The sequence below is a fragment of the Mesoplodon bidens genome, assembly GCF_964165515.1.
Source record: "Mesoplodon bidens genome assembly, chromosome: 18".
Taxonomy (NCBI): Eukaryota; Metazoa; Chordata; class Mammalia; order Artiodactyla; family Ziphiidae; genus Mesoplodon; species Mesoplodon bidens.
In genome coordinates, this window is record NC_138175.1 from 52,127,819 (window position 1) to 52,140,236 (window position 12,418).

The 12,418-nt window shown below is 51.5% G+C and overlaps 1 protein-coding gene across 1 annotated transcript; it reads right to left on the reverse strand.

Annotated features, from left to right (window-relative positions):
* Positions 1 to 1,405: 1,405 nt before the first annotated feature.
* On the reverse strand, positions 1,406 to 12,171 carry AP2S1 (adaptor related protein complex 2 subunit sigma 1). Its single transcript, XM_081217098.1, has 5 exons — positions 12,061 to 12,171; positions 9,518 to 9,667; positions 2,326 to 2,439; positions 1,991 to 2,050; positions 1,406 to 1,787 (listed from the first exon to the last, which is right to left on the reverse strand). Exons 1-5 carry the CDS (start codon positions 12,061 to 12,063, stop codon positions 1,686 to 1,688), a joined length of 429 nt encoding a protein of 142 aa, XP_081073224.1. The 5' UTR covers positions 12,064 to 12,171; the 3' UTR covers positions 1,406 to 1,685.
* Between the last annotated feature and the right edge of the window lie 247 nt (positions 12,172 to 12,418).

Here is a 12,418-nt window from a genome sequence, read left to right on the forward strand (position 1 = left end):
CCACATGTAAAATGACAATGATTATAGTCAGTGCTCACCGTTCACACCTATAAACATCTTTTCTCTCACAGGGCTTTGCACACAGCAGGCACCTGATGTCTGTGCAGTGAATGCATGCTTACTGATGGAAGGTACCACCCTAAACTGTCCCGGGATTAACTCATTTACTCCTCAAGAGCACACCATGAGATTAAAAACCATAGTCGACTCACTTTCCAGATGAAGAAACAGAGGCAAGAGAGGTTAAGTGACTTACCCCAAGGTTGCATAGTGTGTATGTAGCTGAGCTGACACAACCTACCCCCTGCAGTTGGGAGACTGATGCGAAGCTGTGTCACATTAATGGAAGTGGACGGGACGTGCCTAGCATTCTCAGCTCTGCCAAGGATGCCAGTCATGGCTGCAGCCAGCGGTCATCACTCTGCCCTCAGTGGGCATGGGGGGAGGGGGCACAGCCCCTCCAGAGGGCACTAGAAACACATGGGGGGAATTCCCTGGTGGTCTAGTGATTAGGACTCGGCACTTTCACTGCCATGGTGCTGGGTTCAGTTCCTGGTTGGGGAACTAAGATCCCAGAAGCCACACGGTGCAGCCAGAAAGAAAAGAAAAGAAAAAAAAGAAATATGCAGGAGTGTTTTCTGTTGTCACAAGTGATGAGGGCCACTCGGTACTGGCACTTGGCAGATGGAGGTGGACAGTCTTACACAGTGAAGAATCTTCCTACCCCAAGTGCCAGCAGTGCCACTGCTGAAAACCACTGAACACTGGGCCCAGCGCCTGCACCTCCGGCCTAGTGGTTAAGAACAAGGATTCTGGAGCCGCCTGCCTGGGCTCAAAAGCAACCTGGTTCATCTGCAGACTCGCCACGTGACCTTGAACAAGTCTTGTAACCTTCTCTGAGCTCAGTGATCTCCTCTGGAAAATGGGGCTAACAGTCCCTTCCTCATCATCTTGTGAGGATTAAGTAAGGTACTACATGTCAAGGCTCCGAACAGCGCCTGAGAGACATCGGTGTTGGCCCTGAGCATCATTATTTTAGTAGCAAGTGCTCAGTGTCGAGATCCGTCACCGCTTCCAGTCCCAGAAGCCCTCTGTGGGCAGAAACGGGTGGGAAAGCATCTGCACTCCCCCTCCCCCACCCTCAGCACGAGCAGTTCGTTGGGGTTTTTGTGTGTGTGTGTTTTTCTTTTTGACTGCCCTGCACAGCTTGTGGGATCATAGTTCCCGGACCAGGGATTGAAGCCAGGCCCCCTGCCGTGAAAGCTCAGAGTCCTAACCACTGGACCACCAGGGAATTCTCACAAGGAGTCTTTGTTGACTGACTGCCTGATGCACTGACGGCAGGGCGTCCGGAGTTGCCCCTGGTTCCCAGGGAAGATAGGCAAGGGCTCAAAAGACACGAGGCCAGGCGGGGACCACAGGTTTACTGGGGGCTCCACGCACGCACTCACGGCATCACATGACAACGGCATGGTTACTTGGTACACGCGAAGTGGCCTCCGCCCACAGCTGGGGCCCAGAGGCCGTGGGGGGCGGCCCTCTCCCTTGTGGCCCAGACACAGCTGGGTGCCTTCCTCCGGGGTAGCTGAGGGATGGGGCCGCTGGGGTGGACCCCGGGCCTGGAAAGGGGAAGGGAGCAGGCTCGACCGGGGGCAGGACGGGGGGCGGGAGGGGCCGGCCCGCCGTCACTCCAGGGACTGCAGCATCAGTAGCTGTTTGAGCACCTTCGTCTGGCTGGTCTCTCGGATTTCGCCGGCCAGGAACATCTCGTCCACGACCGTGTAAACCTGAGTGAAGGGAGGGTGAGGGGAGACCCTGGTGTGAAAGGTGGGGAGACCCCCAGGATGCTGGTCTAAACCTTGGGAGCTGGGGGCTCTGATGCCCGACGGCCAGGAAACAGACCCCTGCAGAGGCACCGGGGCGGCTGCGGGGGTCCGGCCCACTCCCCCTTGCCCCTCCCCCTTCTCCTCGTCTTCACCAGGAGGCCCACCTTGTAGAAGTTGAACACCAGGTCCAGTTCACAGACGTTGTGGAAATATTCGTTTAAGACCTGGGAGAGGAAGACAGAGGTGGTGAGAGATGGGCAGGGAGAGAGAGACACACACACACAGAGACAGGAACAGAAGGCATCAGAATGAGACGGCAAAAAAAAAAAAAAAAAAGCAGAGAGAAGCTGAGGAAAGGGGAGAGACAGAGACCAGAGGAAATATCAAGGGGGGCAGAGGAAGACAGTGGCCCCCCGCACCCCGCCTTTGAGGGGAGGGCAAGGAGGGCCCATGCAGCCCAACAGAGGGGACGAGGGACAGCGCCCGCCCGCCTGCGCACCTCCACAAAGTTGTGGATGGCCTCCAGGTAGGCCAGGTTGTTGTCGTTGACATCCACACAGATGCAGAAGTAGAGGCCGGCGTAGCGTCGGTAAATGATCTTGAAGTTCCGGAACTGCGGGGCAGAGAGGCAGGTAGTCAGTGACAGGGCGTGCCCAGGACCCAATGTGCTGGGCAGGGTGGAGCCAACATATTCAGTCCCGCGTTCCGCATGTGGTCCCTGAGGCCCTGCTCTGTGTCTGGCCTTGTGCTGGGGACACAGTGGTCCTGGCCCTCCCTGCCTAGGGCTCACTGTCCAGTAGAGACAGATTCATCCTCAGTCATCCCCTGAGTAGGCAGGGCTAGACTGTGGGAGTCCCAAGGGAGCAGGCAGCTGACCCAGGATGGGGGGCTGGGAGGGCTTCCTGGAGGAGGGGGCATCTGGACTGAGATCTGGAGGATGAGTAGGAGTGAACAGGCAGGAGTGCTTTAGGCAGAGGGAACAGGCTATGCAAAAGCCCAGAGCCCAGAGAGAGAGGCAGGGGTGTTCCACGGTGTCCATTCTCCCCTTTCTGTGGCTCCCTGTTACCTCTGGAGAGAGTCAAACTCCTCAGCCTGGAACTAATCTACTCAATCATTCCACAAACACTGCCTGAGTACTTATTGTGTGTCAGGCTTTGTGCTGGGCAGTGCACACTCACCACCTGTAACCAAGACAATCTCAGCCTTGCCCTTAACTGAACCGTAATATAAATACAAATATTACTACCTTATCACATACACACAATCCACGAATAAATATGCATGAACCAGGGACGCAGACTCTAATTTTATACGCATGTGTAAGTAGATAAAGCGATAGACACATAGAGATATGCATACTGGCTTGCAAAGCTCCATGTCTTTGGCCAAAATCTGAAAAATCCAGCCTGGCGTGTGTGCATGTGTCGCCACCTGGTGGCGACTGCAAAAGCCAACACAAGTCCCTGATTTTTTTTCTTTTTTTTAATAAATTTATTTTTATTTATATTATTTTTTTTCACTGCGTTGGGTCTTCGTTGCTGCGCGCAGGCTTTCTCTAGTTGCGGCGAGTGGGGGCTGCTCTTTGTTGCAGTGTGCGGGCTTCTCATTACACTTGGCTTCTCTTGTCGCAGAGCATGGGCTCTAGGTGCGTGGGCTTCAGTAGTTGCAGCAAATGGGCTCAGTAGTTGCAGCTCACAGGCTCTAGAGCGCAGGCTCAGTAGTTGTGGCACACAGGCTTAGTTGCTCCATGGCGTGTGGGATCTTCCTGGACGAGGGCTCAAACCCGTGTCCCCTGCATTGGCAGGCAGATTCCTAACCACTGCACCACCAGGGAAGTCCTCAAGTCCCTGATTTTTATTTATTTTTTTCCTACTGTATCCTTTTGTTAATTCCTATACTTTGTGTATGTTTTCTAACTTTTTTTCTTTTTTTTTTTTGGCCACGCTGCTCAGCTTGTGGGATCTTAGTTCCCTGACCAGGGATTGAACCTGCACCCTTGGCAGTGAAAGCACAGAGTCCTAACCACTGGACCGCCAGGGAATTCCCAGTATGTTTTCTAATATTATTACAGTAGTTCCTGCACATAATCCATGGATTAGTAAGAATATATCAAGAATAAACCTACCTAAGGAGGTAAAAGACCTGTAGTCAGAAAACTATAAGACATTGATGAAAGAAATCAAAGATGACACAAACAGATGGAGAGATACCATGTTTTTGGATTAGAAGAATCAATACTGTGAAAATGACTGTACTACCCAAAGCAATCTACAGATTCAATGCAATCCCTATCAAATTACCAATGGCATTTTTCACAGAACTAGAACAAAAAAATCTTAACATTTGTATGGAGACACAAAAGACACCGAATAGCCAAAGCAATCTTAAGAAAAAAAAGAGCTGGAGGAATCAGACTCCCTGACTTCAGATTATACTACAAAGCTACAATAATAAAGACAGTATGGTACTGGCACTAAAACAAAAATATAGATCAATGGAACAGTGTAGAAAGCCCAGAGATAAACCCATGCATCTATGGTCAAGTAATCTATGACAAAGGAGGCAAGGATCTACAGTGGAGAAAAGGCAGTCTCTTCAATAAGTGGTGCTGGGAAAACTGGACAGTTACATGTAAAAGAATGAAATTAGAACACTCCCTAACACCATACACAAAAATAAACTCAAATTGGATTAAAGACCTAAATGTAAGACCAGACACTACAAAACTCTTAGAGGAAATCATAGGAAGAACACTCTTTGACATAAATCACAGCAAGATCTTTTTTGACCCACCTCCTAGAGTAATGGAAATAAAAACAAAAATAAACAAATGGACCTAATAAAACTTAAAAGCTTTTGCATAGCAAAGGAAACCATAAACAAGATGAAAAGACAACCCTCAGAATGGGAGAAAATATTTGCAAATGAATCAATGGACAAAGGATTAATCTCCAAAATATAGAAACAGCTCATGCAGCTCAATATCAAAAAAAAAAAACAACCCAAACAAAAAAATGGGCAGAAGACCTAAGCAGACATTTCTCCAAAGAAGACATACAGATGGCCAAGAGGCACATGAAAAGATGCTCAACATCACTAATTATCACAGAAATGCAAATCAAAACTACAATGATGTATCACCTCACACCAGTCAGAATGCCATCATCAAAAAATCTACAAACAATAAATGCTGGAGAGGGTGTGAAGAAAAGGGAACCCTCTTGCACTGTTCGTGGGAATGTAAATTGATACAGCCACTATGGAGAACAGTATGGATGTTCCCTAAAAAACTAAAAATAGAATTACCATATGACCCAGCAGTCCCACTACTGGGCATATACACAGAGAAAATCATAATTCAAAAAGACACATGAGGGGGACTTCCCTGGTGGTGCAGGGGTTAAGAATCTGCCTGCCAATGCAGGGGACATGGGTTCGAGCCCTCGTCCAGGAAGATCCCACATGCTGCGGAGCAACTAAGCCCGTGCGCCATAACTACTGAGCCTGAGTGCCACAACTACAAAAGCCCACGTGCCTAGGGCCCGTGCTCCGCAACAAGAGAAGCCACCTCATTGAGAAGCCTGTGCACCGCAATGAAGAGTAGCCCCCGCTCGCCACAACTAGAGAAAGCCCACGTGCAGCAACAAAGACCCAACACAGCCAAAAATTAATTAATTAATTAATTAATTAAAAAAAAAAAGAGACACATGCGGGACTTCCCTGGTGGTGCAGTGGTTGAGAATCCGCCTGTCAGTGCAGGGGACACAGGTTCATCCTTGGTCTGGGAAGACCCCACGTGCCGTGGAGCAACTAAGCCAGTGCACCACAACTACTGAGCCTGCACTCTAGAGCCCGTAAGCCACAACTACTAAGCCAACATGCCTCAACTACTGAAGCCCACGCACCTAGAGCCTGTGCTCTGCAACAAGAGAAGCCAACGCAATGAGAAGCCTGTGCACCGCAATGAAGAGTAGCCCCCGCTCGCCACAACTAGAGAAAGCCCACGTGCAGCAACGAAGACCCAATGCAGCCAAAAAAAAAAAAAAAAAAGACACGTGCACCTCAATGTTCAGTGCAGCAAAATTTACAATAGCCAGGTCATGGAAGAAACCTAAATTCCCATTGACGACAGACGAATGGATAAAGATGTGGTACACATATACAAAGGAATATTACTCAGCCATAAAAAGGAACGATATTAAGTCATTGGTAGAGATGTGGATGGACCTAGAGACTGTTGTACAGAGTGAAGTAAGTCAGAGAAAAACAAATATTGTATATTAACGCATATATGTGGAATCTAGAAAAATGGTACAGAGGAACCGGTTTGCAAGGCAGAAATAGAGACAGAGACATAGAGAACAAACATATGGACACCAAGGGGGGAAAGGGGGTGGTGGTGGGATGAATTGGGAGATTGGGATTGACATATATACACTAATATACACTAACATATATACTAATAGGTATAAAATAGATAACTATACCTGCTGTATAGCACAGGGAACTCCACTTCGCTGAACAGTAGAAACTAAAACAACTATACCCCAATTTAAAAAATAGTAATAAAAAAATTAAAGAAAAAAGAATATATCAGGGTGCTAACTCTACTTTTTTTTTAAACTGATACAGATACATGATCCAATGTTTGAAGGCCCCTGCTCTGGAGTTGAGGGTTCAAGACAGGAAGCCAAGAGGGCAGGAAAACTTGATCTGGAGAAGTTACCAACTGACTGTCATAGCTGGCGTGGCCTTGGCAGGATCTGACCCTGAGCATCGCTCTTCTTTTCTTGAAATTCGCCCTTTCCTGCTGTCACCCTCCCGGCTCTTTCCTGTCACCACTGTGTCACCAGCACTGCCCTGCACAGGGCTACATGCTGGAGTGGGCCTGGATTGGGAGGAACCTAAGATGGTCAGGCCCCCTGTGACAGCTGCACCTGACCAGCCAGCCTTTCTGGCTACTTCTGTCTACTCGGGCCTCCCTGCCCCTCTCTGGGTCCCTCAGTTGCTGCCGTTTCTAGCCCTCAGTGTGGGACCCACCCTGTGCCGGCAGCAGGATGCCCCAGGAGAGCGGGCATCCCTTGACCTCCCCACTCCTCTCCCCTCATCCCCTCCTGGACATCTCGGCTGGGATGAGAACAGACACCTCAGTGCTGATATTCACCACAACCTTCTTCCTGAGTCGGCCCCATCCGAGAAAGTGACAGCGCCCCCTACTGGTGGATCCATTTTCTTTCACACACCTCATCCAATCTTGGGCCCTTCAGTTGGCTCTACCTTCAAAACGCTTCTCTGCACCCCTACTGCTTCCGTGCCAGTGCCAGTCACGAGCATCTCTCACCTGGACCTCAGAGGTCACCTCCTGAGTGGTCCCCCTGCTTCTTCTCTTGCCCCCTAGAGAGGGATCCCTAAAGCCCAAGTCAACCCATGTCCCTCCTCAGCTCAAAACCCTTCCGTGGGCTTCCCTGGTGGCGCAGTGGTTGGGAGTCCGCCTGCCGATGCGGGGGGTGGGGGTTCGTGCCCAGGTCCGGGAGGATCCCACGTGCCGCAGAGCGGCTGGGCCCGTGAGCCATGGCCACTGAGCCTGCGCGTCCGGAGCCTGTGCTCTGCAACGGGAGAGGCCACAGCAGTGACAGGCCCGCGTACCACAAAAAAAAAACACCAAAAAAACCCCCAAAAAACAAACCCTTCCGTGGCTCCCGTCTCACTCAGAGCAGGAGCCCAAGTCCTCACCATGGCCCACAACGCCCTGTGCCCTCTGCAGTGATCTCATCTGCTCCCACCATCCTCCCTGGCTTACTCCACCTCAGATACACTGGCCTTCTTGCTATTCTAGGAATGCCCCCCCCCCCCCCCCGTACATTCCTGCTGCCTCAGGGCCTTTGCACTTGCTGTTCCCTGGGCTTGGAATGTTCCTGTCTCAGGTATCATTTCCTTCCACTCCTCAATTCCTTCAGGTCTGGGCTCAAATGGCTCCTCTTCAATGAAGACCTCCTAACCAAACCATTTAAACCTGCGTTCCAACCCCTGCTGTACAAACCCCAGCAATTCCACCCCCCACAGCGGCTTCTTTTTTCTCCCTGACACCTATCACCGCCTGATACACTGTATCTTTACTAACAGTCTCCCACCCACTAGAATGTCAGCTGTCAGCTCTCCAAGGGCAGGTACTGGGTCTGTTTCGTCCCCGTATCACCAGTGCCTAGAACAGTGCCCGGCACACAGCAGTCCCCTGATTAATATTTGTTGAATTCTACAGGACAATCAGCCTGGTCTCTTGAACAGGCTAATCCCGTGGGAATTAAAGGTGGAGGCATCTCAATAAACAGACCAAAGAGACATGGAAACCAAAAGCAATGCCAAGATCCTTGACTGGCTTTGGACAATCAGTTTTGATGATTTGGGGGAAATTTAAGTATTGATTGGGCATTAGAGTAATAGTAGTAAGGAAGTATGACTCATTTTATCAGGCCTGATGATACTTTGGTCATGGAAGGAAGTGTCTTTATTTTCTGAGATGTATCCTGAAATATTTAGGGATGAAACGTCATGGTCTCTGTAACATATTTTTTTTTGGCTGCACTGCACGGTTTATGGGGTCTTAGTTCCCCAACCAGGGATTGAACCCAGGCCCTTGGCAGTGAGAGTGAGAAATCTTAACCACTGGATCGCCAGGGAATTCCCCCGTGATCTCTGTAACTTAATGGAAAACACTACAGCAAGGGATGGTTCATTATACCATTCCCTACTCTTGTGTGTTTGAGCATTTTAAGTTTTTAAAAGGCACCAGAAAAAAAAAGTTGTTCGGCCGAAAAAAAGAGAAGAAGGTAAAACAAAAATGCAGGACTTCCCTGGTGGCGCAGTGGTTAAGAACCCGCCTGCCAATGCAGGGGACACAGGTTTGAGCCCTGGTCCAGGAAGACCCCACATGCTGTGGAACAACTAAGCCCATGCACCACAGCTACTGAGCCTGCGCTCTAGGGCCCGCGAGCCACAGCTACTGAAGCCCATATGCCTAGAGCCCGTGCTATGCAACAAGAGAAGCCACTGCAATGAGAAGCCCGCTCACCACAACGAAGAGTAACCCCCGCTCGCCGCAACTAGAGAAAGCCCGCGCAGCAACGAAGACCCAACGCAACCAAAATTAGAAAAATAAATAAATAAATTTATAAAAATAAAAACAAAAGCAAACTCTTAATACTATGAAATCTGGGTAGTTTGCAATCGACTTCTCTTTTGTTGTACTAACCTGTAGGCCAGAAAATTTTCACACTAAAAATTACCCCAAAAGGAAGGAAGACGGCAAGCATGTTGAGTAAATGAATGTGGGAAGGAAGGAGGGCGTGAGGGGTTATTGCCATTAGAGGATGGGCAGGAGGCTAGGAAGGAGGGGTCAAAAGGAAGCAAGGGGGCTTCCCTGGTGGTGCAGTGGTTGAGAGTCCGCCTGCCGATGCAGGGGACATGGGTTCGTGCCCCGGTCTGGGAAGATCCCACGTGCCGCGGAGCAGCTGGGCCCGTGAGCCATGGTCGCTGAGCCTGCGCGTCCGGAGCCTGTGCTCCGCAACGGGAGAGGCCACAACAGTGGGAGGCCGGCGTACCGCAAAAAAAATTAAAAAAAAAAAAAGGAAGCAAGGGAGTGGGGGGGGGGGGCATTTGGGTCGGGGGTGGGGTGGGGGGTAGTTTCCCGTCACCTCCACAAAGTTGGTGTGTTTGGCATCTCGGACAGTGACCACAGCGTGCACCTCCTCAATCAGCTTCTGCTTCTCATCGTCATCAAACTGCATGTACCATTTGGCCAGGCGCGTCTTGCCTGCCCGGTTCTGGATGAGGATGAAGCGGATCTGGGGGCAGCAGGAGGAGGAGGGAGGGAGAGGGGTGGGGAGGGCGGGTCAGTGTTGGGCCGCCCTGCCCAACAGCCCCACCCATCCCCACAGGGGAGACAGGGCCCACGTGTCCCTGCAGCCTGTCTTCCAAGGGTCTCAGCCACGCCCCAGAGCCCAGCCAGGTTGGCCTGGCCACACGCTCCTGTCCCAGGTCCTTCCAACACCCCTGTGATTTCTCTGGCCAACTCTGCAGTCATTTCTAGGGCACTAAGTCCCAGGCTCCACCAACTCTCCTCTCCCTGACCTTGGACAAAAGATCCGCCCCTCTAAGCCTCAGTTCCCCATCCCCCACTCCGGCAAAACAAGTTTCCATAGAAGACCCACTTTGTCAGGGTGTTCTGAAGGTTAAATAAGTTTATAAATTTAGTCTAGTAGCTGGCACTAGCAGGTTCGTTCGGTGTCGGCTACGATCATCATCAGTGATGGCTAGGAAATGTGTTTTTATGATTCTGAAAAGCCAGCTCAACTCTCATAGGGCTACTATGAACACTGAACAAGTTGATCTCGGAAGTGCTTTGTATGGCGCCTATTACATACTGAGTGCTCAATAAAATTAGCTATTATGACTGAGGCATTTGACCAAGTGGCTAAGAACACAGACTCCAGAGCCCGAATGAATCCTGGCACTGCTGGCTGTGTGTCTGCAGGCAAGTTACTTAACCTCTCCGGACCTCAGTTTCTCCGTCTGTATAATGGCTATAACGAGAGTACCTCCCTCAGGAGACTGTTGCGTGAGTTATTAAATACAAGAGGTATAATACAGTGACTAGTACATACTAAGTGTTACACAAATATTAGTTCTTAGTAATATTATAATTCATCGGCATTTGCCTTTGAGAAAACCATGGCCCAAGTTCACGTAGCTAGGAAGCCTGCCTTTGGGCTCAGTTCTGTTTGAGATGGGCATGCTTATGCCCGTTTTATAGATGAAGAAACTGAGGCTCAGAGAAAGGAAGTCTCACAGCCAGAAAGCAGAGCTGGGAGTCCAAAGGCTTTCCTCTGAACCCCCTTACCCTCACTTGTGGGAGCCTCCACCCACTGGCGAGAGTCCACTCTCTTTCCTAAGCCTCACTCTCCACACACTCCATCCCTCCTCCCCCAACCAATCAGGCTGCACAGAAACAGGATATTACACTCTCCTTCCAAGAACCCCTTCTGCTGAGCCAGGGAAAACCACTTCCTCGGGCAGGGGTCCTGGCAGGCAGGGAAAGGGCGTGGGGTGGGAGTTGGGGGGACCCACGCCACACAGCCACAGCCTGGGGGCAGAGCCAGAGATAGATGGGGTATCTAGGGAGGAGAGACATAGAAGCCAGTCTACACAGCTGAGGGAGAGCTCTGCCCCTTGCTCCTAAATTCCCTCACACACCTCTTCCTGTTTCTCCTCCCAATTAGAATCTCTCCACCTCAGGGAATCCACAATGAGAAGTCCCTTCCCTCCTGTATCCGCGCCCCTCTGATGTCCCCTCTTGATGCTCCCCAACCTTCTCTGTCTCCAAGCCCCCTACCCTGGAGTTGTTCCCTTTTGACTCCCGCTTTCTCCGTTTCAGTGCCCTCTGTCAGGTCGCCCCATCCCGATCCCCGGGGAGGGGTGACAAATCCAATGCCCAGTCCTTGTTCCCAAAGCCCCATCCCCACCTCTCCCACTTCCATGCCTACTCCCTATTCTCCAAGACCCCTCCTCTTGCAAAGACCTACTCCATTGCTCCCCACTCATTTCTAGCATTCATTCCCTACGCCAAGGCTTCTCCCTTTTACTGCACACTTTCCCTGACATTAAAGCCCCATTCCCTACAGTTGTCTACTTCCCGTCTCCAGGGTCCAGTCTCTTCCCCTTGAGATACCTCTCTCATCAGCAGTATCCGGCCCAGTTCCAGCACCCCCTCCGCCTGCAATGTCAGCTTCCTGCCTCTAGAGACCCCCCTCTCCTATCAGAATGTCTCCCATTCTTCAACACTCCTGCCACGCTCCCAGAGTCCTCCTCTTAGGATGTCCCCTCCCCACCTCCAATTCCTTCTGCCCATCTCTGAGATCCTCCCTGATCTCTTGCCTCCCTGTTTCAAAACCCTCCAGCCAACTCCAGTGTCTCCCTCCCGCACAGCCCTCTCCCCTTGCCACCTGGTCTCCAAAGCTCCCTGGCCTCGAGAGCCCCGGTACACTCCAGCGCCCAGAACCACCTCCCGGTTTCCCCCTTCCCCGGCCTTCGATCGGCCCCAGTCCCGAGAGCCCGCGCCCGGCCCAGACCAGACCATCGCACCGCAGCAGAGGCGGCTTGTCAGTATCCCACCGAGTCTCCAGTACCTGCACGTGGACCCACCCTTCCCCCGTCCCCAGCGTGGGCGCGCCCCCGTTACCATGGCGACCCCCGTCCGGACCCCAGCGGCCCCGGTCCCGCGGCTTCTGGGCGGCTCCGGCTCTGGCAGCTGTTGGGGGACCGAAGGCTAGAGCGGACTTCCGGGAGACGAACTCGCCCGCCCTCTCGCGCACAGCCCGCTGGGAATTGTAGTCCGAAAAAAAAATGGGTTCGCTTGTCTGGGAGGCAAGCCTGGGAAAAGAGCCGGTCTCGCTTCCCAGCATGCTGCGCGACTGTCCTTTTCCTACCGCACGGTTCGGACTCCAAATGCATGCTGGGAGCCGTGGGCGAATTGTAGTCCTCGGAGGACTACAATTTCCGACATGCTTGACGGCCAGCGAGGCGAGCGCTGCATCCTG